The 26976-nt window shown below is 46.7% G+C and overlaps 1 protein-coding gene across 1 annotated transcript in view; it reads left to right on the forward strand.

Annotated features, from left to right (window-relative positions):
- Positions 1-287: 287 nt before the first annotated feature.
- LOC123408747 (exocyst complex component SEC8) overlaps positions 288-26976 on the forward strand; it is a 62407-nt gene continuing 35718 nt past the window's right edge. Inside the window, exons 1-15 of the mRNA XM_045101794.1 lie at positions 288-501; positions 1978-2189; positions 2285-2497; positions 2617-2790; positions 4855-4959; positions 5263-5372; positions 5655-5828; positions 6498-6597; positions 6686-6792; positions 8732-9033; positions 9115-9281; positions 9593-9708; positions 10798-10865; positions 18356-18468; positions 18648-18697. Of these exons, the coding sequence (XP_044957729.1) occupies positions 288-501; positions 1978-2189; positions 2285-2497; positions 2617-2790; positions 4855-4959; positions 5263-5372; positions 5655-5828; positions 6498-6597; positions 6686-6792; positions 8732-9033; positions 9115-9281; positions 9593-9708; positions 10798-10865; positions 18356-18468; positions 18648-18697 (2225 nt within the window). The remainder of the gene's footprint in view (positions 502-1977; positions 2190-2284; positions 2498-2616; positions 2791-4854; positions 4960-5262; positions 5373-5654; positions 5829-6497; positions 6598-6685; positions 6793-8731; positions 9034-9114; positions 9282-9592; positions 9709-10797; positions 10866-18355; positions 18469-18647; positions 18698-26976) is intronic.

Below are 26976 nucleotides of genomic sequence, written 5' to 3' on the forward strand. Positions count from 1 at the left end.
ATTAGATACTTAACCTATAAGTCTTCAAACCACCAAAATCACTAAGGGGCACTAGATGCACTTACAATCTCCCCCTTTTTGGTGGTTGATGACAATTAGGTTAAGTCTTCAACAGGGATAAAAAATATGAAGTGTAAATACTCATTTGAGGAATTTGAAAACAAGATTCAGATAGACTCCCCCTGAAGATGTGCATACCTTGAGGATTTTGCTTTTATAGCAAATGCACATTGATGATTTATATCATGGGATTATGTAATAGATGATAAAGCGGCACTTCAGGCTTCATGTCGCCCGCCACCATCCGCCTCGCTGGAGCGTCGCCACGCTGGTGGCAGCGAGCATCGCCAGCACCTGCAACCCTGAGCATGATCGACCGCGTCGGCCTCTCGTGTTGCTTCGTCGTTGCATCTCGAGCAGCACCGAGGAAGGCGACCTGCTTCCTCTGCATCGACGTGAAGCTGCTAGGCCCGCTTGCGTTGACCACATCTTCGTTGGAACGTTACCTCAAATAAAAACAGGTCTGCGGCTTGATTAATTGAAAACAGGAGGGTTGTTTTGTAAAAATGACGTGACAGGTTTTCCGACGAAAGCAATAGCCGCTTTATTATTAACTAGCAAAAGGGCCCGTGCGTTGCAACGGAAGAAAAAAATACCACACGCTTTTAATCTTTTTATAATCATTTTGATTTATTAAAATAATAAACTAACTAACTAATGTAGTCAGTCCTATCCTATTTTGTTGAGAAATCAACCCGTCCATTGTTAATTCCACCATGATGAGAAATTGAGCGGGACAAGCTAAGCAAAACAAAGAGGCTACGTGAATTGATCAATGGACTGTTATCTTATTTCACTCATGGGGTAGAGTGGATCAGATGACAAACTGAAGGTGGTGTTCCATTCTCTGTCTCTACAACAATACAATCTTACATTCAATACATTCATTCATCAGCAAACAAATACCCACAAAACAAAATTTCTTGCCGGTGCTTGGCACACGGTTGGATGCATAGGGAGGGGATCTCACCAGATGATGAGTTCCTGCCAGAGGAGGTGATACGATGAGGAGAGCAAGGGTTAGGCGCCTCTATCTGGCCATAAGGAGTCGTCGTTGCCGCGCCATAACCTCGGAGTTCCCCGTGTGAGCCATGAAGGCCCGCCTCCACTTGCAAGTACTTCGCTCCGTCGCGCCTTATCCGCGCGCCGCCGCCGTTCTGCATCGAGCAGACGCATCATCCCCAGTCACTGTAGCTGTCGCGTTGATTTGATCCAGAAGCTGTGCTCGGGCGCCGAAACGGGGGCAGCAAGCGGGCAGAGGTACGGCCGCGGAGGCGGGTGGGTTGAGATCGACAACGATGGTCGTTGAGGTCGGCCGCGGCGGCGAGTGGTATGGCAACGGCGGCACAGGCCAGGGTGGACCAGGGTCGACGCGATGCGCTCGAGCGCCGCAACGGGGGCAGTGAGCGGGGAGAGGTACGGTCGCGGAGACGGGTGGGTTGAGATCGGCAACGGTGGCGGTTGAGGTCGGTCGCAGCGACGAGTGGTGTGGCGGCGGCCTGGGCACAGGCCAGGGTGACCCAGGGTCGACGGGAGGAGGCGATGCGTACGGATATAATTTTTGCAACGAATCGTTTTTTCCTTTTGCGTTGCAGATAAATGATGGAGCGCGGGTTGAATAACAAAAATTACAAGAGCTTTTTTATAAAAAAGACGCGGTGGGTTTTCCGACGGAAGCAATAGCCGCTTTATTATTATTATATATATACATATGACAAATTTTATCTACCATCGATGGTAGTTATCACCACTTACGTTTTGTATGTTGTATGTAGTATCTATCAAATCGGAGAGTAACTACCCTGGGTGGTAGGATGAGGTAGGTATATATAGATTAGGTATAGAAATCGGAACTGACTTAACACAAAAAGAAATTAGGACATTTATAATATTTTTATTTATGTAGCCTTTTTTGAGCGGATTTTATTTATTTGGCTTATACGTGTGGAAGCACAGAGGTCATCTCATCGGCCTGCCCGTCTTACCGGTTCCGACGTCCTACCCCCTCTCGTATAGCCCAGTCTCTCCAGATCTCGCGCCTCTCCCCGGGTCCCGCCTCGCCGTCGGTAACGATGAACCGCCACCGGCGTGGCATCTTCGACGGCCTCCCAATTCCGCCAGACAAATCTGTAAGCCCCGTTCCCTTCCTAATACATCCCTCGATCCCGCCTGGAATTTATACGGAATTTGAATTTGGTTTCTGGTCGGGTGTTCGTGCGTGCAGTACCTGAAGGAAGGGCTGTCGCGGATCGACGAGGGATGGGCAGCGGCGCGGTTCGACTCGCTGCCGCACGTCGTGCACATCCTCACCTCCAAGGACCGCGATGGCGAGATCCAGTTCCTCAAGGAGCAGAGCGACCTCATCGAGGACGTCGTTGACGAGGTCGTCCACGCGTACCACCATGGCTTCAACAAGGCCATACAGAACTACTCCCATGTCCGTCCGCCACACCACCTGCGCATTCCTTCTCCCTGGCTGATTATTCATCCCCGTCCATTTGGGGAGTGTAGTCGCCGTTGCGTTTTATATTTTACCATTGTGCGGTGTGGTGCCAGATCCTGCGGCTGTTCAGCGAGTCCGCCGAGAGCATCACCGGCCTCAAGGGGGAGATGGCAGAGGCCAAAAAGCTGCTTGGGAGGAAGAATCAGCACCTTGGGCAGCTATGGTACAGGTCCCTCACGCTGCGCCACGTGATCTCCCTGCTGGATCAGGTTGAAGATGTGGCCAAGGTCAGTGGGCACACTTCGCCCGTTACAGTTATGTACTACTTGTCGGCACCGTTACATTAAACGGAAGCTGGTAATTAGGCTCTGTCTGTCTTGTGCAACCAGACGTTGATGATCAACACAGATACAAAAAAGGGACATTTGTGGGATGGAACAATAATATCATTTTTAGTATGTGTTGCCATTTTCTTTGCGTTGTTAAAAATCCATATGCACTAGATGAGCCCAGTTGTTGCATACTCATGTTTGGTACATGTAATAATCATGCCAGGGCAATTTGTCTGACCTAGAAAGGAAAAATCTTATAAACTGCTAGATTTGTGGGTTATGATATCCTGACAATTTTTTTTGACCAATTACAAAAGGAAAAATGATTATAATTTAGTAAGATGCTTATCTATACTTACTAGCTAATTGCATGTGCGTTGCAACATGGGAAACATATTTTACTGATTTAGTAAAAACTACGAGTGCCTCAATAGAGACGCCGTGAGTGATTTTTCCCCCTATGGCCCGTCCCACATCGACGTCGTAAGGGTAGGATCGTGTAGCAGAAAGTGAAGATAATGGAAAGGGAATGAGAGGTTTTAGGAGGAGCCCACATAAATGATATTTTCCCTAAATTAAGGCGATCCTGGCTTGAGGTATTTAAACTCACTAAGCATTCTATAGCCAAATCCGGAAAAGAATGATACTCTCCATAATTAACGTGATCCTTCCGTCGAACGCTAGATGATACTTTCCACAAATTAATAGTTGTTGTTTTTTTTGTTTCAAGGGAATGAGTAGGACAAGGAAAGGAAAATGTCAATTTGGTTCAGATTATTTCAAGTTAAACTATATACTTCGGTTTTTGTTTTGTGCGGCATCGGTTGAGATTACAAAAACAAATCTACAGAAAACCAACCGAGGATAGGGAAAACCGAGTGGGGAGGCGAGGTGAACCTAGCAACTCCCCTTTAAACCAATAAAAAGTATGAGTGTGTAGGGATACTAGTCACCTTAACCATCCATAAAATCTGGTCAATACTGAAAAAAGGTGGAACTACTTGCTGTTGCTAGTTATTTTTAATTGTCTTTATTACAAGTAGTGCTAATGAAGCCATGCAATTAGCACCACAAAATGATAAAATTAATACAATGTTTTGTATTTCATTTGATTTTGTCTGGCAAAATTAAAATCCCTCAAAATAGTTGCCTCCTCTATCTCTTTCCACCGTCGGATGCTCTTCCCTTTCTCTGTCTGATCAATGGCACACCTACTGTCAATTTGGGAAAATTAATATTCATCAGCGTGGCTGATTCCGGAGGAGCTATTTTTTTGTCAATCCTGTATCATTCTTCCAATCATCTGTTGGGTGGTTAATTTATCGGTGGCTAATTCAACATGTGTAGGACAGCGTTGCAAAAAGCATGCATTGCATGTGTAGGATAGCGCCGTGTCGAGAATGCTCAATCTTCTTGCCTACCATTATCTTAAGACATCCCACGAAACTAATCTTGAAGTCACATGCCCTGTGACATATTCGGATCTGTTTGAAGTTTAGTCAGAATTGTATGATTGAAGTCTCAGTGAGAATAATCGAAGCTTTTATTTCATATACCCTTCATATGTTTGTTTACTATTTTATTTAACATCTGGAACATAAATCCAGGCGATTTTTCTTGTATGTAAAAAAATTGTTTCTTCATTGTGGTTTGCTTCTCCTTCATCCTTGCCTCGAATAACTATTTGTGACTGGATGAGACTGGTCTGTAATTCTTTGTTGGCAGTTTCTTTTGAATTGTTAAGCTTGCTGAAGTATAGAAAGGAGATTGAAGTGATCCTGTATAATTCCTTTTTGTTTTTGCCTTTGAAATGAAATGTTTGCTTAATGCGTCAATCAGGTCCAGTCAAAATTTCATAGTGGAGAGATTTTAAGCAACATTTCCTTATAGGATACTGGAGTATGTATCTAATTTCAAGCTTTTACAGTCTACATTCTAAGTGCTCATTTCAACCTTAGCATGTTTTACGTCCCAACTACCAAGAGTTAATTTCTGTAATAACTTACTGAATTTCTGCAGGTTCCAGCTCGGATTGAAAACTTGATGGCAGAGAAGCAGCTATATGCCGCAGTGCAGTTGCATGTCCAGTCAATGCTGATGCTAGAGCGGGAAGGCCTTCAAGCGGTTAGTCCTAACATGCAAGTACTCTTGTAACAGGCCAGTGTACTTATTTGCAATATGCCTGCTGCAATTTACAATGTCTGCACCATGTGCTAGGTTTATCAGAATATGCACTTCCGGTCGGTAACACATAAAAGTGCAGTTCCATTTAGTGACGTATGAGAGATCAATAAGTCTTATCTTTTGTATGCCTGTCGGTCTGGTCGCCCTCTTAATACATTCTGTACTTCAAAATAGCTCTTTATCCTATGACGACACATTCTTTCTTTCATCTTAGCATTTTCACATATTAACAAAATTTTAAAGGTAGGTGCTCTTCAAGATGTTCGATCTGATCTAACAAAGCTGCGAGGTGCACTGTTCTACAAAATTTTAGAAGAGCTGCATTGCCACCTATACAACAATGGTGAATATAGGTACATTTCATGCCCTCGATTCCTTTTGGCTTGTTTTAATTATTCCCTATTTTTTCCGTAGCCATCTTATGCCTTACAATTATTTTACAATCACATCTTTTTTACACGCACTTTACTATGACAGTGTGAACACCAGTGAGTAAGTTGTGTTTGAGAATATTTATTTTGATTTAGACTTCTTGGTAACTCTTTTGGCAATGATCACCATACGTGTCAACTGATTTTTGATTCAAATTCTGTCAATGACCTTCAGCTATTCATCTCTATTTTTTAATGTTCCAGCTTGGTCACTTTAAGCATGGTTGACAGTGAGGACATACCAACTTCTGGAGCCACTGGTCGCTTAATAAGCAGCATGCAACCTCTGTCCAGGAGAACCATGTCTATTAAAGGTGAAAATCACTTTAGTGGACCAGCTACTGCAGACGGGATAACAAAAACTAGTTCTGTTGGATGGTATGTTCCATTCCCTATGCTTATTCCAAGTTGTGATGGAGCTAATGATATCCTTGCATCTCATAACGTAAAAAACCTAGGTTTTGGTAATTCCATCCTTGCGCTCAGAAGTTTTGAATTTTGATGCATTATATATCATATAGCTATCATAAATGATAAGTTCCGAATGCCTGCAGGACGTGAACAATTATATGCTTTAGAGTAATGTCTGTCAAATTCATTAATTATTTCCTCGAATCAGTTCAATTTATGTTTAGCGAATCTATCAGAACTGCACATGTAAACAGTAAAATAGGTATATGGAGTTGCTAAGCTACTGTGTTATCCTTGTTGAGTTGTTTCAGTGAAATATATTACTATGTTAGCCATTTCTTGTCATTTGCATCTGTATCAAATAGTCAGAAGCTCATTGTTAAATGTATGGAATAAACTGACAACTAGTACTCCCTCCGTCCCAAAATAAGTGTCTCAACTTTCTACTAGCTCTAGTATAAATTTGTACTCCCTCCGTAAACTAATATAAGAGCATTTAGAACACTATTTTAGTAATCTAAATGCTCTTATATCAGTTTACAGAGGAAGTACTAAGCTTGAGACACTTATATTGGGACGGAGGGAGTATTTGTTATCTATTTTTTGATTTCCTAATTTTTCTCTCCACATCTTCAGTTCTTCATTTGATGGCCTAGACGACGATCGGAAGGATTCCAAAAGTTTCTCTTGTGAAATTCCAATTTTTCTTTCTTGCGCTACACCAGACGAGTTCCTTGTATGGCTTATATTCTGTACTTTGTCGGTTAACATTATTTTGGGGTCAAATTATCTGAGCTATCTATTTATTTTTAATGCTGCTTTAGGAATCAGTGAGAAAGGCAGATGCTCCCCTCCATGTGAAATACTTAAGAACATTGGTGCAATGCTTATCCATGCTTCGAAAGGTTGCAGCTGCTGGAGCCGTGATATGGTATTTATACCCTATTTTGTTTTATATATTTGTCACACTGAGTAAGCTTGTCATATATTAGACATTAGTTTTTGTTTGAGTAGACTGGATAGATATCCTTCTTCCTAAGAAGAAGGAATCCTTATTTGTGCTAAATTCAGGGAAACATCATAAGATTGAAGTTCATAGCTGTGCTGTGTTTTGCCCAATTTTTGAGAATATCTGTTTATATTCTTATGAAAAATGGAGATATTTGGAAACAATAAGCTGATACCCCCCCCCCCCCTCTAGTAGTGCGTAGGCAATAATACCAAAGGAAGTGTTGTTTGCTAATGTTATAACTACAGGTTAATTTCCTAAATGCCGTTGACAACTCTTCAAAATTGAAGAGTGCCACTGCAAAAACCGACTTCAGAAAAACGCCACTCCAACTTTCTATCATGTGGGGCATCCCCATAGGTGGCGGAAGACATACGAGCCAGGCAGCAGATCCGGTTAAGGTTTTGGTCCTAGTTAATTAAGGAAGTAATAATCACTTATGGAGAGTCATAGTTGTGCAGTACTGGAATCATTCAGGATTAGGAAAGCACAAGTCGTTCTCTATTTTGAGTTTGCAAGGCAAACCTCTACATGAGGCAGCCACATGAAGTCTAGGTAGGGAGAATTAATAATGGTCCACTCCCTTCTTTCCTCTGTCTAGTGCACATCTTGCTCTAATACTAACGCATGCGTTGGAGGTTAACTTTGGATGAGAATAGCCCCACCTAGTCGCTTTGTCCCATGCCCTCGTAGACGCGAACACATGCCATGGATGTGGGGATGCAAATGATGGACGCAACACCGCGGCCATCATTGGCGAACACAGACGCGATGACGCCTACGTTGGACGCGGGGAAGCCGGACGCGTATGTGGTGATGCTAGGCCACAGCGATGCAAAGAACGTGGCCATGTATGCAGTGACGCTGCCCGCCGTCGGTGGACACGGAGAATCCGACCATGGACGTGGAGAAGCATGGCACAACCCCTTAACTCCTCTATCCACCATGCTCCTGTTCGTTCCGGTGGCGCTGCCTCCACCACCTCTCTCCCTGCATCTATCTCATTGAAGCTAACACAAACGGATCGAGCACAAACACAAACGGAATTTAAGCTAAGCTAAACGGATGAAATTTAACAAAGTTTGATATATTTTTAGGACCAAATGGATGAAATTTAATAAGTTCAAACTAAACTTGAACTGAAAACTAACTGAACTAGGCCAGGTACCTGAGGGGGTGACCTCATAGGAATGGCCTCCGAGGGCCACCGTCACCTCTGCCGTTTTCCGACCCGATGTCCTTGTCCCCGTTGTCGTTGCAGCACCCCTGCCTAGCCACCGCCGCACGCTCACAACGCAGATGCTTGGCAGTATCCTGCACCGCTTGTCTAAGGCCGTGTCAGCAGCTTAGATGAACATGGCGCGCCCGAACTTCGTCAACCCCACTTGGAGGAGCTGGGTGTTGAGTCGTCGCTGGTTGCAGGCGTCCGACTAGATGATAGTCTTGGACTGGGCAATTGCCCAAGCCTCCACAAGTACCTGGGACTTGGCTAATGCTGCCTTTTGCTGCGTGTTGCGCCAGCCCCGCCAGCGCGCATGCGCCTCAGCTTTGCACTTGGACTACGTTGAGGTAGTAGTGCGGGGGGGGGGGGGGGGGCTTGGACGGCGGAGGGGAAGACCAGGCACCACCACTGGCTGCTCGTCCGACGACGGCAACACCTCGTTCACATCGCGACGCCTGAAGTGGATTTTTTCTGTGGCATTTTTTGATTTCTTGAATTCGCACTAGCTTTATCACATTAACCCTATATAAATATAGCTTTATTAATTCTAAATTGGTGGTTTGGAGAAAAGAATTTGAGTCCTGTTTTGATTATTAGGTTACATGTTGGTGTTTGTAACTATTTGTATTTTTGTTACAGCCAAAGGGTTCGCCCGACAATTCATGATGTTATCACTTCAAAGATAAAATCATATGCTAGAGAGCCTTCGAAGTCCAATATAGATAAAGTTGCAAAAAGAACGGCATCTGTTGTGTCACATTCACATGGAGCTGTCACCCGTTACCAACTACCCAAACAGAAAAAGAAGAATGAGGCATCGACATTGGCAACACAACTTGTTGCTAGTCCCATCTCTCCAGCTATGGCACCCACAGGAGATGCTCAGCATGCAGCTAGTCAGCTTCTTGGTTCAATATTTGAGTGTCTAGTAGGCATACTTGGTAAGTGCTCAGCTCAGTTTGTTGCACTTTCAAAGGTAAATCCTGTGATTATGTATGTATGAAAAAGTTTTCACATGCCAGAGAACCATATTACCGTTGGAGAGCTTCTTGAACAGAAATCATCAACTGAAGTTGACAGTGTAAACACACCTCACATGGCAAATGGGGACACAAGCTGGAATCCAGATTCTGAATACTCCCAACCCACTGGTGGTTTTAGTGTCGCATTCTCTCTGTCAGTTGTTCAGGTAGCCATAAATTTTCTGTTATATCAAATTGTGATTTTTTGCTTATATCATCCATTTATATTATTTTCCATTTTTTTCTCTATTTCAATGTAACACCACGTGTTCCTTTCCTGCTGTGGAATACAATTAAATAGTAATATGCTTTATCCTTTGACATGGTATTAGGAAATTGTTAACATGTGAATTTGTTAGCGACGGTGGGCTATCACCGTGGTTCTCCCTTGTTAAGTGAAATGGGCAGTTCTACTACTGCAATATTCTTTCATGTTCGGTGTCTTCTTTTCTCCTACCGTCTTCCCTTTTTTTGTTAGAGCGAGTGCCAGCAACTTCTGTGTGAAATTTTGCGGGCAACTCCAGAAGCTGCTACTGCTGATGCAGCTGTTCAGACAGCTAGGCTTGCAAATAAGGACCCAGTGAAGGAAAAGAGGCAAGTATTTACCAATCTATGGCCTATATAATGTTTTTCTATTTGTTCATTACATATTCAGTTAAGCATTGTAATTAAGCCAGTAATTTGACAATCCCTTGAACAATGACCAACAATCCTATATTAGCTCAATTTCTGGTGCAACTAGAGTTACTCTCTATTTTCATATACACGTAAATCCTTTATTTCTTGTTTGGCACTAGTGTTTTTTCAGCCCCAAGGATATTAGGGATGGGAAGGGATTTGGTGAACCGCTTATCCCCACCCAATCCTCTGAAATCCCCATAATCCCAAATCCCCTAGTACTTGTTTGTCTGGATGAACCGATGAAGTCAAGCTTTAAAAATCATTTTTTTATGGCTGCTGCCTGGAAGCTACTACAGCAAACATGCCAACTACTACTTTAAGCACAAGCTAGCACAATAAAATATAATCTTTACAGGGCATATGGATAAATGTTCTAATGCAAATAGCATAAGATGGAGTTGTCATTGGAGTCCGTAAATAGCACAAGATAAATTGGATATCCAAAACAGTGCCCAAGCACACCCGAGCCCTGTATATTAAGCCATTCATGTGTGTGGAGATGTGCACTAGGCAGTGTATAAGAGGTTCAATTGGTGATGTATATTTCTTTTCTGTTCTTTGAAAGTTACCATGCTGTGCACGAGGGTGGAAGCTCCTGGACTGCCTGACACAAATTTACACATGTGCAGCCTCTCCCCCATGAACTTTATGGTGCATTTAGTCTCTCCCATGAACAAAATCGTATTTGAGAGAATCTAGCATGTGTTTCCAGCCAGCATGTTGCTTGCTGGTTTTAAAACTGTCACCAATGCAGACTACTAAACAAGCTTTTATTTTTGATTGAATTTGTCAGTCAGTGTTCAGTTTGAGATATATGGTTACTATATAACTTCAGTATTGTAGATGTTGATATTTTTTAATATAATTTTGGTCAAACTTTGCATAGTTTGACTTCAAACAAATCTTATATGTGGAGTGAAAAGAAATGAAGGGAGTATTTCTTTGACCTCTTAGGTTTGCTTCTCTTTTTAGGTCTCTAACTACTAAACTTTCTTACTTCAGGGATGGATCAGAGGGCCTTTCTTTTGCTTTTCGTGTTACAGATGCAGCAATCTCTGTGCAAAAGGAAGGTATGTTCTAACCATATTAATTTGTATCATTCGGACTCGATCATGTTTCCATCATGCTACATGTCTCTTCTATTATTTATAGATGTTACTTTGCTTGCTTTTGCATTTTAGAAATTGTTCATGCACGTTAGGTCGTCAGCTAATTACTGCTTTTGCATGGTTTTGCATTCTCTGTTCTATTGCATATGTGTTGTTGAATTAGGGGCGAGAGGGGTGGCGTCTGGGATAGAGAGCTGGCCTGGTGTTGTATTCTATTTGGGGTTAGAGCATCTCCAGCCGTTCGCCCCCCCTCGGGGGCTTGAAATAGCGCCGCCTGGGGGCACACCGGTGGAAAAATCGGCGTGAGGGGGCTCGGGTTGCTAGCCGCCCCCCAAGGTCGCCCCAGACGGCTTTCTTTCTGAAATCAAACTCGGCCAAAAAATGGCCGAACACGACACAAATTCGTCCAAATTCAACATTTTCATTGATATTTGCAAAAACTAAACTAAAACATATTTAAAAACGGAAACTAAAAACTACTACGCTGCCGCCGCCTCCTTGAACCTTCTACATGCCGAGAAGCTTGTAGAAGTTGGTGTAGTCGTCACTGCCGTCGTCATCTTGGACTCCGCCGCCGTCCTTACTGCACCCCTGCCCTAGGTCGTCGTGGTGGACGGTGTTGGATGGCTCGGGTGCCTCCTTGTCGCTGTCGTCGAGGATGACAACGCCACCCTCCTCGTGGCCGCGGCGTCGAGCGATGATCTCCTCGAGGGCGCGACACTGGCGCTCCGTCTCCTCCCGGGCGTATTCGTCCCGCACCCATTTGAGCACGGTCTCGTCATCGTCGGCCATGTCGAGGTGCTCCTGCTTGTCGGGGAGGAACGCTGGCTCAGTCTTTGGCTTGACGAGGCGGGAGGAGGAGGCCGGAGGAGAAGGGACGCCATCCTCGTTGATGACGAGGGCGCCGCTGTGCGTGGGTCGCCCTAGCGGCGTCTCCAGTGGCTTCGGCTTGACGGGGAGGAGCACCGGCGACGCGGAGGAGTGGGAGTGGGAGCCGGACGAGGAGCAAGACGCCGTCTCCATGTGCCTCGGCGTCCAAGAACTACCGCGGCGGTGGGAGGAGGGGGGCGCCGGGTATTCCAACCGCGGCGAGTTGCCGCCCTCGATGTGCTCGAGGACGGCCTCCAACGTGAGGTCGGGGACGCCCCACCATTGGTGCCGCCCCTTGGAGTTGAAGCGGCCGCGGGGGTCGGCATTGTTGGTGGCGGCAAGCTGGTCGGCGTGGCGGCTTTCGAAGTACGCCGTCCACAACGCCGTCCACAACGTGTTGCTGTTGGGGCGTACCTCGGCTGGTTCCGCGAGCTCTCCGGTAGCGACGACCGGATGCACGTGATCTCCGCGCGCCGGTCAGCTCCAGAGGGCGGCGGTGGCACCGGGACTCCGGCGGCGCTCAACCTCCATGAGCCCGGCACCCGCATGTTCGGTGGCGCCGGGTAGTCCGCCTCGTAGAGGAGGTGGTCCTCGGACTCGTGCAGGTGGCGGCGGCCGAAGCCATTGGTTGCCGCTCCTTTGGCGGGGTAGTGCTCGGCCATTGGCGGAGAGAGAGAGGGGGCGCCGGTGTCGAAAGGGGCGAAAAGGGGAGAGGGGCATCGGCGGTGAGAGAACGAGAGAAGCCTGGCGAGAGGTGTGCGACCACCAGTGAGGGGAGGGACGGCTTATATAGTCGCGGGCGGCGAGCGGGCGGCAGCCGTGCGAACGCGTGGCGGGAGTGGACGAGACACGCGTCGACGCGTCTTCATTGCATCGCCCGCGAGGAATCAATGGAAGGCTGACCGCCGGCGCAGCCTTCGCATTGATTCCCGCGGGAAACGAGGCGATGAGGACGACGAACGCGCCTAGTCGCTGACTCTGCGGGTCCACACGCATTTCGTGCCAAAACCGCTTCCCCTGGCGACCCCGGGCGCCCCCCAGTGCGCCGGGTTCGGCCTGGGACCGCCGGGGCAATTCGGCCCTAACCGGCGAAAAACAGGCTCCTGGGGGCGTGACTGGGCCGTTTTTTTCACGCCGCCGACAAAGAAGGGCCTTGGGGGGCTTTTGGGGGGCGTGGCTGGAGAGGCTCTTAGGGTTTTCTGTACAAGGGGGCAGTACATATATAGGCTGCTAGGTTACATGGGTCATAGCGCGTGCGCACACACACACACTGAAGCATAGTGAAGGCACAAGCCCAAAAGGCACAGCCCAACACTCCCCCTCAAGAGGGATGATAGATATTTATCATGCCCATCTTGTCACAAGCAAGACTGCTCTCCCTGGTTCCGAAACCTTTTGTTAGACAATCGGCGACTTGTTGTCCAGAGCTCACATGAGTTACCTTGATGATTTCTGCATCCAGTTTCTCTTTGATAAAAGAATCTGTCTATCTCCACATGTTTTGTTCTGTCATGCTGCACTGGATTATTAGCAATGCTGATGGCAGATTTGTTGTCACACCACACATTCAGAGGATCTTGTCTGAGCACCTTCAGCTCAAGCAAAAGGCCCCTTACCCACAACATCCCACTCAGGCCTTGAGAAATTGCCCTATACTCAGCTTCTGCAGTTAATTTTGACACCATCGGTTGTTTTTTGCTTCTCCATGATACCAAATTTCGACCACCAAACACACAATAGCCAGAGGTTGATCGTCTATCATCAAGACAGCTAGCCCAATCAGCATCACTATAACCGTCAACATTCAAATAGCCATTACTCTTGAACCAGAGCCCCATACCAAGGCTGCCCTTAAGATACCTCAGGATTCTATAGACTGCATCAAGGTGTCCACTTCTACGATCATGCATATATCTACTTACTACACTTATTGCATATGTAATATCTGGTCTAGTGTGACATAAATACAGAAGTTTGCCAACCAATTGTTGATATTTTCCTTTGTTATCTTGTTCACCCATCTCTGCTGTCAATTTGTGATTTTGTTCAATGGGAGTTGGGGCTGCTCTTCATTGTCTCCCGTTATTATGATGTCATCCACATATACCGCAAGAATAGCAATCTGTTCCCAAGCAATTTTCTCTTCCCAAGCATCAATGCTACTGGTCGCACGACCCTTGTCAAGTCGGTCATCTCTTCCCAAGCAATTTTCTCGATCACGCCTCTCATGGTGCCGGCTGGCACGCTTAACAACCTCAACAAGTTGGAAAGGGCCTTCCTGTGGTCCGGTGCGAACATGACAACGGGTGCTAGCTGCAAAGTAAATTGGAATTCTGTCTGTAGACCAAAGGAGTATGGGGGTCTAGGGGTTCTCAACACCGACAAGATTGCGCGGGCATTACGTCTTCGGTGGCTCTGGTACGAATGGAAAGCGCCTACCAAGCCTTGGGTGGATCTTGGCAACCCATGCACGCCGGCTGGTCGCGACTTCTTCTATGCTTCCACTACAATAATTCTGGGTGACAGGCGCAAGGACGCCGTTCTGGGACTCTCCGTGACTGCTGGGGCGGAAACCCAAGGATATTGCACCATTATTTTTTGAGGCCTCCAGGAGGAAGCATTGGAAGGTCCGTGATGCTCTTAAGAATCGTGCGTGGATTCTCCAAATAAAACCAATCACAACTTTCACTGTGGACCACATCCGCCAATTCTTCACCCTATGGATGCTACTGCATGACCTTCAACTGGACGAGCAGGCCCATGACGATATCATTTGGAAGCATGCGAATGACAGGATTTACTCGTCTGCTTCCGCGTACAAGGCTCAGTTCCTGGGCTTGACTCTTTCTCCCATAGACCAAATGGTATGGAAGGCGTGGGCACCACCTAAGGTGAAATTCTTCGCCTGGCTAGCCATACAAGATCGTATTTGGACGGCCGATCGCTTGGAGAAGCGCGGGTGGGAAAATTGTGGTCTATGCCAGCTCTGCAAACGAGAGCAAGAATCGGGGCCACATCTGCTCTTTCAGTGCCTGTACACGTTGTGGAGATCCATCATCGACAAGCTGGGACTTCCCAACGTCAATACCGACCAATGGCACCTCCATGACTCTGTCATGGACTGGTGGGACAAGAGAACTGACACGCGAAGCCAGAGTTCGAGTGTGATGACCTCCCTCACCATGCTCATCTCCTGGACCATCTGGAATGAGAGGAACGCCAGAGTGTTTTGACACAAATTTGCTCCGCCATCGGTCCTCCTCACGGCCATTTTGGAAGAGGCAAAATTATGGGTAGTTGTTGGTGCCAAGAAGCTAGGGTCTGTAATATTGTACGAGTAATTGTCATGCCGCGGCGGTGTACTGTAAAACTCTAAACTCTATTCCCTCCTTTTTACTGGATGAGGCAAATCTTGTGCCTCTGTTTCTAAAAAAAAGAATAGCAATCTGTTGCTTGAAATGTTTATAGAAAACAGTATGATCTCCATTGTATTGTTTATACTTTGTACTGCTAACTGCTAGCCTGAACCTGTCAAACCAAGCCCTCGGTGATTGCTTCAAACAGTAGTGAGACCTTCTCAATCTACAAACCTTCCCAACAGTCCCAGGTGTAGAAAGTCCAGGAGGAATTTCCATGTAGACTTCCTCTTGTAGATCTCCATGTAAGAAGGCATTTTTGACATCAAGTTGGTGTAGTGGCCATCCAAAGTTAGCTGCACAGGAGATTAGAATCCTCACTGTATTCATACTCGCAACTGGGGCGAATGTTTCGTCATAATCAATACCGTAGGTTTGGCTGTACCCTCTAGCTCCTAGTCTTGCCTTGTATCGCTCAACCTTACCCTCAGGATTCTGCTTCACTGTGAAGATCCACTTACAACTGACTGCCTTCTTCCCTTCTGGAAGATTCGCTAGCTCCCATGTTTTGTTCTTTCTCAGGGCCTCCAACTCTTCCCTCATGGCTTCACACCACTTTGGATCTTCTCTTGCTTCTTTCCAGTCTTTAGGAATAACCACAGCTTGAAGTGATGCGACAAATGCTCTAAATGAAGGTGATAGGCTTCATAGGTGACATAATTACTGATGTAATGCTCAAGATTGCCCTTGCTCAAAGTTTTCCTTGCTACTTCCTTCTTGAGAGTAATTGGCAGGTTAGGTGATGCTTCTTCAGTACTTGAATTCTCATGTGATTCCACTTCAGATGAGCTTCCTGTAGCTTGAATTTCTTCTAATTGCTCCCCCTGTTTCATAGTTTCTTTTGACTGCCCCCCCTGCACTTGTCCCTCCAAAACTCTCTTCCTTGTATACACCTGAGGATTCCTTTCCTCATTTGGTCTTTGCCACCTCTGCTGTTCAGTCCCATCAGCTACAACTGGAAGGAAACTATTTTCCGGGGTGGTATTGGCTGCTCCTTGCCACCATTGGCGCTGCACTCACCACCCGAGTTGCACTGCCCCTCTTGACCACCCTGCATATGTTGTGGGTGGTCAAGTTCTTCGAATGAAGTGCTGAGACCTGTCTTATCACCATAGAAAGGCTCAGATTCTCGAAAAGTGACATCCATACTTACAAACGTACGCCTTTCAGCAGGATTCCAACATTTATAGCCTCGCTGCCCCGCAGGATATCCAAGAAATATGCATTTTACAGCTTGTGGATCCAGCTTTCCCACTGCTGGTCTGTGACCTCGGACGAAGCAAGTGCACCCAAGTAACTTCGGAGGAACTGAGAATTTGTTCTCCCCAAATAGCATCTCACACAGGGACTTCATACCAAGCATTCTTGAAGGCATCCAAAATTGATCAGGAAAGTTGCAGTCATGACAACTTCACTGCACAAGAATTTTGGCACATTCATGGTGAACATAAGTGATCGAGCCACTTCTAGAATGTGTCAGTTCTTTCTTTCTGCAACACCATTCTGAGCAGGGGTATCTGGACATGATGTTTGGTGCATTATGCCTTGTGCTGACAGAAAACCTCCAAATTGCTTGTTTACATATTCAGTTCCATTGTCAGATCTGACCACTTGCACCTGCACATTAAATTAGTTCTGCACATAGGCATAAAACTCCTGAAAACATTGGAATACCTCATCTTTATTTCGCATGAGGTACACCCAAGTCATGCGAGTGTGGCAGTCTATAAATGTCACAAAATATTTCATTCCACTGACAGAAACGACAGGACATGTCCACACATCAGAGTGAATCAACATAAACGGGGATATACTTCTTAGCCTCTTGTGTGTTTTGCATATTCACATGCATCACACCAAAGCTTACTCTTGTCTACTCCACACATTACATCAGGAAACATCTTACTCATCTTATCAAAAGCCATATGCCCCATGCGGCAGTGATGGATCATTGCCATTGTCTCACTTCCTCCAACTAGCATAGCCAAAACATGACTAGCACCAGACCTAGACACTTCACGATCCATATACCACAATCCACTATGCCTGTTTCCTGTCCCAAGTTTCCTTCCAGTCATCCTCTCCTGAATCAAACATATTTTCCTTCCAGTCATCCTCTCCTGGCAATCTATCTGATCAATCAAAGCACTTAGAGAAAGCAAGTTCACAGGAAAAGCTGGAACATGTAATACATCAGATAATTTAATAGTGGATGTACATTGAACTGATCCAACTCCATTAATCGGTTGTGAAGTGCCATCAGCAGTTTGTATTGTTTCACAATGTGTAACTGGGTATTGAGTATATGATTCAAACTCAGTTGAGGTACCCACAACATGCTTTGTTGCTCCAGAATCTAATATCCAATCTGGAAGGAAATCATGTGTGGATATAGATGCATTTGCAAAATTACCTTCCCCTGTGTAGACAACGTGGGCAAAGTTCCCAAAGGTGTTGTCCTCCTGGCTTCTACTCTTCGGCTCCCCTTGAGAGGCTGTTGACGCCCCTTCTTGTGTTGCCAAGTTTGCCTTGAAGCCACCAGAATAATTCAACCCCCTGGAGTTACCTCTGCCTCTAACTCCCCGGTATCCTCCCCGGCTGCAACCTCTTCCCCTACCACGTATTTCTCTGCGTTGTGCTGTGCAATTGAGGCTTATGTGACCTTTCACTCCACAGTTGAAGCACTCTCTTGTCTCCTTCCATTCAGACACAGTAAATGCTGAGCGAGATGCATTCACTTCTCCTGACCTCCTCCTGTACCATTTCTGCAATCGCCTCCTCAAGTGAGGGAAGCTTTGGCTGATGAAACAACCCAGCATGCCTCCCTTCAAATTCCGAGTTAGGTCCCTTCAAGAATTTCATCACTCTCCTACGCTCTGCCCACTTTATAGTAGCAACTATACATTCCGAGTGAGGTAACTCCAGTGGATCATAGTGGTCTAAGTCAGCCCACAAATGCTGCAATTCTGCCACATATTCCATCACCGACTTATCCCCTTGTTTTAGCTTATTTACTCTATCCTCAATCTGCTGGGCATGTGACCACATGGGCCATAGCACACACACACAAACACACACACTGAAGCAGAAGGCACAAGCCCAACAGGCACAGCCCAACATGTGCCATATGTGTTCAATTCTGATCTATTTCGATCAATGTCATAGGTCAAGGATGGCGAAGAAACCCAGCTGTACCACAAGAAGGGTATGGAACAGCAAGCATCATACCTGATCAAGGGATTTTCCTAGCTGCATCAGTTTACCGTCCTGTCTTTGAGGTAACCTGTCACATACTCCCTCCGTCCTAAAATAAGTGTCTCAAGCACAATTTTGTACTAGAGCTAGTACAAAGTTGAGGCACTTATTTTGGGACAGAGGGAGTACTTCCCTTGTAACTCCTACGATCCTATGTCTGTTTGATTACTTGGTTCATGATGATATTTATTCCATTTTGCAGTTTATGAATAAAGTAGGATTGATGCTTCCTCGAAAGTACTCACAACTTGGGTAATGTGCTAACTATTTAATTTGATTCTGATTCATGTGTGAAATTGTGCACCTGTACTCCTGCAGTTACTATTACTATTCAGTGTGTATCTTAATTCTGTTTAATAACCTGAGTTATATAGGTTCATTGATGATATGTGGTGTAATGTTTGTGTCTACCGCTCCATGTTTTTGACGCCAGCCTTCTGTTTTCCCAGACAGTAGAGTTAGTAGTATGTATAAGTAGAGACGAACTCTACATTATTATTTCTGGATGTTCCTTAGCTTGGATTTAAAGATGTCACAAGCTTAGGCCTTGCCCAACGACTGAGTTGTTTTGAAGTTCTTTCCAAGATAAGCTTGACAGATCCATTTGCTCATCATGCTTGGTCATGTGAAGAAACTCCCCTAAAAGGAACCCTTATATGATTTGCTGGCCAATTTTCTCTCTCTATAAAGACTAGATCCTCCTGGCTTACTCGGCTTTCTCATCGGACAACACCATCTAAAACAAGGCTCTTTATTGGATTTTGACCAGTTTATTTTCTTTTGTGATGATGCCTATCTCTGGATAGGAGTGCAGACAACATAGAGAAGTAAAAGATGGCAAAGAAGGCCGCAAAGCGAGCTGTGAGTGAAGCAAGGGGTTGGGCGTACGAGGACCTCTACCAACGGTTAGACACGAAGGAAGGCGAAAGGGACATCTATAAGATGGTCAAGATCCGAGAGAGGAAGACGAGGGATATTGACCAAATCAAGTGCATCAAGGACAGAGCAGACCAACTCCTGGTGAAGAACGAGGAGATTAAGCATAAATGGCGGGAGTACTTTGACGAGATGTTCAATGGGGAGAGTGAGAGCTCTACCATTGATCTGGACGACTCCTTTGATAATACTAGCAGGCGTTTTGTGCGGCGAATCCAGGAGTCGGAGGTCAAGGAGGCCTTAAAGAGGATGAAAGGAGGCAAGGCGATGGGCCCTGATTGTATCCCCATTGAGGTGTGGAGAGGCCTCGAGGACGTAGCGATAGTATGGCTAACCAAGCTTTTCAACCTCATTTTTCGGGCAAACAAGATGCTAGAAGAATGGAGACGGAGTATATTAGTACCAATCTTCAAGAACAAGGGGGATGTTCAGAGTTGTACTAATTACCGTGGAATTAAACTGATGAGCCATACGATGAAGCTATGGGAGAGAGTCATTCAGCACCGCTTAAGAAGAATGACAAGCGTGACCAAAAGTCAGTTTGGTTTCATGCCTGGGAGGTCGACCATGGAAGCCATTTTCTTGGTCTGACAACATATGGAGAGATATAGGGAGCAAAAGAAGGACATGCATATGGTGTTCATTGACTTGGAGAAGGCCTATGACAAGATACCGTGGAATGTTATGTGGTGGGCCTTGGAGAAACACAAAGTCCCAGCCAAGTACATTACCCTCATCAAGGACATGTACGATAATGTTGTGACAAGTGTTCGAACAAGTGATGGCGACACTGATGACTTCTTGATTAAGATAGGACTGCATCAGGGGTCAGCTTTGAGCCCTTATTGCCTTGGTGATGGATCAGGTCACAAGGGATATACAAGGAGATATCCCATGGTGTATACTCTTTGCGGACGATGTGGTGCTAGTCGATGATAGTCGGACGGGGGTCAACATGAAGTTGGAGTTATGGAGGCAAACTTGGAATCGAAAGGTTTTAGACTTAGTAGGACTAAAACCGAGGAGATGAGGTGCGCTTTCAGTACTACAATGCACGAGGAGGAGGAGGATGTTAGCCTTGATGGTCAGGTGGTGCCTCAGAAGGACACCTTCCGATATTTGGGGTCAATGTTGCAGAAGGATGGGGATATTGATGAAGATGTGAACCGTCAAATTAAAGCTGGATGGATGAAGTGGCGCCAAGCTTCTGGAATTCTCTGTGACAAGAGGGTGCCACAAAAGCTAAAAGGCAAGTTCTGTAGGATGGCGGTTCGACCCGCAATGTTGTATGGCGTAGAGTGTTGGCCGACTAAAAGGCGACATGTGCAACAGTTAGGTGTGGCGGAGATGCGCATGTTGAGATGGATGTGTGGCCTCACAAGGAAGGACCTAATCCGAAATGATGATATATGAGATAGAGTTGGGGTATAGCGCCAATTGAAGAGAAGCTTGTCCAACATCGTTTGAGATGGTTTGGGCATATTCAGCGGAGGCCTCTAGAAGCCCCAGTGCATAGCAGACGGCTAAAGCATGCGGATAATGTCAAAAGAGGCCGGGGTAGACCGAACTTGACATGGGAAGAGTCCGTAAAGAGAGATCTGAAGGATTGGAGCATCACCAAAGAACTAGCTATGGACAGGGGTGCGTGGAAGCTTGCTATCCATGTGTCGGAACCATGAGTTGGTCGCGAGATCTTATGGGTTTCACCTCTAGCTTACCCTAACTTGTTTGGGACTAATGGCTTTGTTGTTGTTGTATTTTCTTTTGTGATATAAAGAAGAGTTTGTACAAGTCCTAGATAGGGCCACACCCAAAGTTACAATGCAACACAACTAAGCGGTAGGTGCCACCATGTCTGGAAGCAAGGCCGCCAAATCTCCTGCGCACGCCATCGCCCATTGCGTAGTTTTGCCTTGATTGTGTCTAGCAAGTGAGATAGGCTGAGCTGAGCGTTGTTGAAGATTATCACTTTTTGATGCTTCCAAATGCAACATGCCACCAATAGGATGGTCGAGGATGTGCCTTTTTGTATTTGTGCACTCCATTTAGACATTCCAGTAGTAGGGGGTGTGCTATCGATCGGATCCACATCCATGAGAGCACCTCGTGCCATACCATGCGCGGGAAGGGACAACCGGTAAGGAGGTGGGCCGTCGTCTCCTCCAATTGGTCGTAGATCACGCATGAAGGTGCGTCGCTCCGCCTGGCAGTCCCGAGAAGCCAGTGAATGAAGAACTTGACTCATGGGGGAGACCAAGTCTTTCAGTTTAGCTTCCAATAATTTGACTCATGGGGGTGTATCATCGTCCAATGCCAAAGGGGGTTATCGGAAACGGCAGTAAGTTGCACCTAGCGCACTAACTGCCAAACCTGGAACTATTGCCATAAGGCCAAGGGACTCAATGCTCCCGTGATGTTCGTAATCCAATTGCGGTTTGTTAAAGTTTCCCGGATGTTCCATCTCTTCCTAGTGTTGGGAAACCTGAAATAGGAGCTCAGGTTCAACCTTCGAAGTGACGCGACCGTCAAGCCAATGTTCATCAGAAAAAGAGTAGAGGCTCTTTCTTTAACCACCATCTTGGTGGAGGCGGCAAACATCGCCTGCTCATCCTGGTACAATTAGATGTCCAAACCTCTCCCAAGGATGGAAAGGGTCGGTGCGCATCCTCCACAACTATCGGAGACTTTGGGACTAGTGAACACATTCCCCATGTCCTGGACACACAACCCACCCAGACAGAGGGCCCTACACACCCTTATGCAGTTAATGTGGCAGTGGCCGCCGTTTGCTGACGGCCTGCCGACTTAGAGGAAGCCTCTCTAAGATCTTGTCAACATGGATCCGGGTCTTGTTCATGTCCAGCAGAACCAACCGGTGCAATGGTTTGGCAGCTAGGACCGACTTGACCAAAGTGAGGCGCCCCTCTTTCCTCATCATGGACACTCTCCAAGTGGGGAGGCGATCAACGATCCCATCAACCGAGGGCTGCAGTGCCTCGCTTTAGGGCTTCTTGAGTAATGGGGAATCCAGAGGTACTTGATCGGGGGGGGGGGGGGGGCTAACAAACACTCTATAACCGATGCAGCCTCTAGGGCCTCCTCCTCCGATCACCAATAGGCAGTGGTGGAGCGTGACGAGCAAACCAAGGGGGTGGGGGTAGTTTCAAAATATGGACGTAATGAAGGATCTCGCTCCAAGAATTCAATGCCTCGAAACATGACATGTTCTTCTTTGTCTTGGCTTGGTTCTGGTTCTTTTTCATATTGGCTCCAATCTTCATCTTCCTGTTCATCTTCATCTTGTTATCTTTGATCCACAAATCCCACCAATGTTAGAGAATTGGGAGTGGTGTGAGCTGATGGTTGTTCTTGTTCAACACCCTACCGACGTCTCTTTCTTTTAAAAAAAGATATCATTGTTTGTTGTTTCACCATTGCTATGTGAGATGAAAGTTTCAAAAGCATTGTTACCTCTTCTCTGAATCAGAACATGTCCAATACTACTCGGCGCGACAGACAGGACAAGCGCTCCAGTAGCAACAACCATCAACAGGAGGGAGCGAACGCTCGGCGTGGCGGCCCGGTGGGGGCGGACTAGCGGAGGGCGACGATGGTTGGCAACAGCACGGCGGGCCGGTTGAAGGCGGAAGGTGGCGGCCAAGACCTAGAGGCAGTTCACCCAGGAGGCTAGGACCTAGCCATGGTGATTTGGGGAAAAGATGTTCTGTCAATTTGGAGGAAAAGGAAAAGAAACGAGCTTGCGTTGATGTGTGGTGTTGTTGCTGTCGGTTCAATGTGTTGGGCCGAATGCAATGCTTAGTATGCATTTTTCGTCTAGTTTTGTAGGGGGGTGGGGGGGTCATGGCCCCCTTTGGCCCTAAAGAGGCTCCGCCAATGCCAATAGGGGACACCGAGCGCATTGCAAAGTTGGTGTAACCCCGATGTCCGCCCAAACATCGCAAGCAAGCTGCGCAACAACTCCTCCTTATCCTGGTGACAGAAGATGACAACACCGTCTGCATAAAGCGAGTCGGTAGTCATCAAGCCGTAGGGCGCGAGGCGATGAAACAGTCCAAACTCTAGGGCCCTAGCGAACAACCTTTGTGAGTATCGATCACCAACGGAAACAACATAGGGGAGATCGGGACACCCTGTTGTGCTAGATTTGGGGGCCCGTGTTGCCATTGAGCAACACTCATGTGTCGCTAGAGGATAGGAGAATGGCAATTCACTCACAAAAGAGAGGGCCAAATAGGGTGTTGCCCCAATGACGGTCGTAGTCGAGCTAGTTGTGTGGGCCTTGGGATTGAGTGGAGCTCTGTTGGGGGGTCTTTGATCTCAATAGGTGGTGCTGTGAGGATTGGCCAACGGATGGTTCATAGACCAAGGCGTTCGTCCGCTCAGCGACCAATGTTGAAGTCGCCACACAATGGACTGTTGCAGACATTCAAACATCTTGTGGGAAGTGGGCTAGCTGCGACATTCTCCAGATGCATTGATTAGTCAAGGGGAAGCGGAACAAGGAGATTGGGTCGAAAAGGGTCTCCAAAGTAAATGGGGTGGCCGCCATTGCACCATCCTCATCCTAAGCCGCGTGATCAGACCCCTCTGCCATGCGATTGGACCCCCTCCCACCAATACCGATGCTCTGCCTTGGACACGACCAATGGCATCCACTGACAGCTACCCCGTCACCTATGAGCTTACTTTTTTGAGTGAGACCAAGCCCACTGGTGAGGGTGGCGAAGTTAGCCATGTCGCTACTTGTCTTAGGTGGGACTCATTTGGCCTTGTGTTGGAGGCCCCGAGAGCAGAGGCGGTGCCGCATGCCGACGCCAACGTGTTCGGCTTGCTCGACGCATATTTGAACATGTGTGTCATGGGCCATTCTGGCACACTTCCATTGGCGTCGATAGAATCTGTGGCTGCACGTGTCGTGCGATGATAGTCCATGCGTAACGTGGATGGTGATGTGGTAGAGGTGGGTCTTGACTTGAGGCGGAATGATGAGCTCGAGCCTCGATGGTTTGTCTCGTTCCACCATGTGTCTTTCTCCCTAGGGATTCTTGGCGCATCTAGGCACCAAAATGTGAGCCGAATGATTGGCATGTCGGTGCGGCTATAGGTAGACAGGTCCAACATTTCAATCCGGCATGACAATGCAAGGATAATCCCCGCCATCGCTAGGCTCCATGAGTTGACTGAAATCCCTTCTATTACGCTAGGGCACCGACTCCGACTGGCGAGTGGCGGACGAGTGCGCGCTGCAGGACCAAGGTGTCAACTGCAAATAGAAGATGGCGGTTTGGATGAAGCTGTCGAGGACCACCGGATCTCTACCGCACGCGGTGGAAGTATAGGAGGAAATCAGCGGCATCAGAGATATCAACGACCGTGATCGACTTGCGAGAGCCAACTATTGTTGTGAGGAGTGATCGATTGAGGTCGACCTTTTCCTTGTCTAGCTCAGGCGTGCGCGCGAAGACGTATACGTCCTGCGGTCGGTGCAACGCCAGTTGGCTTGGTCGCCGCAGCCATGGGCATGACCATGGTGTTAGTGCTGCGACAAGATGGTGCATGCGTCGCGGGAATAGGCGTCGAGATTGCTTGTTAGTTTAGAAGTTTAGATCGAATACTTTTTTCTCTTCTATCCAAAATATTAGATAGAATCTTGCTAATTTATTTATTGCTATATGCAATTGATGGAATTGATACACCATTTAATTGATTTCATTTAGCAAAGTGAAACACATCATATGCATCCATCTTTTGGCTCGAGAATTTCACGGGATAGAGATATGGTATAAGAAATAGGCTATTAAGGCCCCGTTCGGTTTCGCTCCACTCCACGGCTCCACTCTGGGAGTGGACCGAGCTGTGGTGTAAAATATTGGAGCGAGCAAACAGCAGCTCCGCAGATCCTAGGAGCGGTGGATTACCGAACGGGTCCTAAGTACTCCCTCCGTCTCATAACGTAAGACGTAGTGTCAAAATACGTCCTATATTATGATAGGGAGGGAGTAACTCTAAACTAATTGTGGATACATCTGTATCCTTAACATAATGAAATGATTGCCATTATTCATATCAAACCAATAGCGATTCATTCAAGCTAATTTTCTAAACAATGGTGGGTCAATAATGAATGTTGGAGCGCTGGGCCAAGGTCAGTATAAGAAATAGGGAGGGAGTAACTCTAAATGAATTGCGGATACATCTGTATCCTTAACATAATGAAATGATTGCCATTATTCAGATCAAACCAATAGCGATTCAATCAAGCTAATTTTCTAAACAATGGTGGGTCAATAATGAATGTTGGAGTGCTGGGCCAAGGTCAGTATAAGAAAAAGGTTGCAGCAACAGCGTTTCGAAGGTGCGGACGGGAGGGAGGCCTCACGACGTTGCCGTCTCTTCCATTGTGACATGCAGTCACCACGATCCTATGTGGCCAACAACGAACGAACCACTTCTGCTGTCGTGCAGGTGCACCCCCATCCCTAATGCTAGAGCGCGACGACAACAAATGGCGCACATATGACTAGCCCGAGGAGTTACTAGAGGGTTCACATGCTGACTCATCATCATAGGAGACGATGGTGGGGGATGAGGAAGGTGGCACTCCCTCAACATGTGCTCGGCCCCCCCCCCCCCCCCCCCCCCATGCTATGCGGGCCAATTGGCCGGGTTGTGGCTTGGGTCTATGCAGAACAGGCATTGCCCATCGAATGCGGGGTCGTGTCCTTCATGCTTCGTCGTCGACCTCCGATTGGTGTCGCGAAGGCCATGGTTGCACCTGGACTGCTCCCAGACCACGTCGTCCTCAGCCTCAGTTGGGTCCTCCAGCTTGTTGAACCCATCGTCGGAGTCGACCACATGGACCTTGGAGCAGAGGACCTGATCTGCGCGTGTAGACTCACTAACCTACGGCTCAGCGATGACCTTCCCTTTGACGACGTCGCGGTGGGCGTGTGGCGTCCCATCATTGAAGGAGACCAGGGAGCCGCACCAGCGATCCTGTGGTGGACTCTTGTCGGACGGAGCCAAGGGCGGGGGGTACAAGCAACAAGCACCCTTAAAGAACGGACTTGTACAGTGAATGGCTTGTTAGTTCTGTGCGTACCATTACCTAGAACTTGACCAAAGGCTTACTGTGTTTTTCTTATTGGCATCACTCCGAAAGTGCACCGGGGTTGCTGGTACCAGAAAGTATAACTTCTTTCAAAAATCAAACAAAAGTCAGAAGGAGCTTATTCAACTATAGAAGTGAATTTGTTTAATTAATATTTTTTCTTCACTTATAGTGTGGTTTGATGGAATGACATTTGACTTAGTTTACTTATCAAACTCCGACATCTCATCTGCTTGCCATAATATCACCATTCTTTGTATGTTCATGGTTTCACAGTTTATGTACTGCCCCTACTTAAAAATCAGTTACCAGCCTGCTATAAATGATTTATTGATATTGAGCCCATAAAATAAATTCCCCTACGCAAAAAATCATTTCCAGAGATAAGATACATAACTGTAATCGTTTAAATGGCTACTTGAGGCGCCTGTGCAAGTGTTAATGTCAACTTGAGCTGCTAAGC

This window comes from Hordeum vulgare, chromosome 7H (assembly GCF_904849725.1).
Source record: "Hordeum vulgare subsp. vulgare chromosome 7H, MorexV3_pseudomolecules_assembly, whole genome shotgun sequence".
NCBI lineage: Eukaryota > Viridiplantae > Streptophyta > Magnoliopsida > Poales > Poaceae > Hordeum > Hordeum vulgare.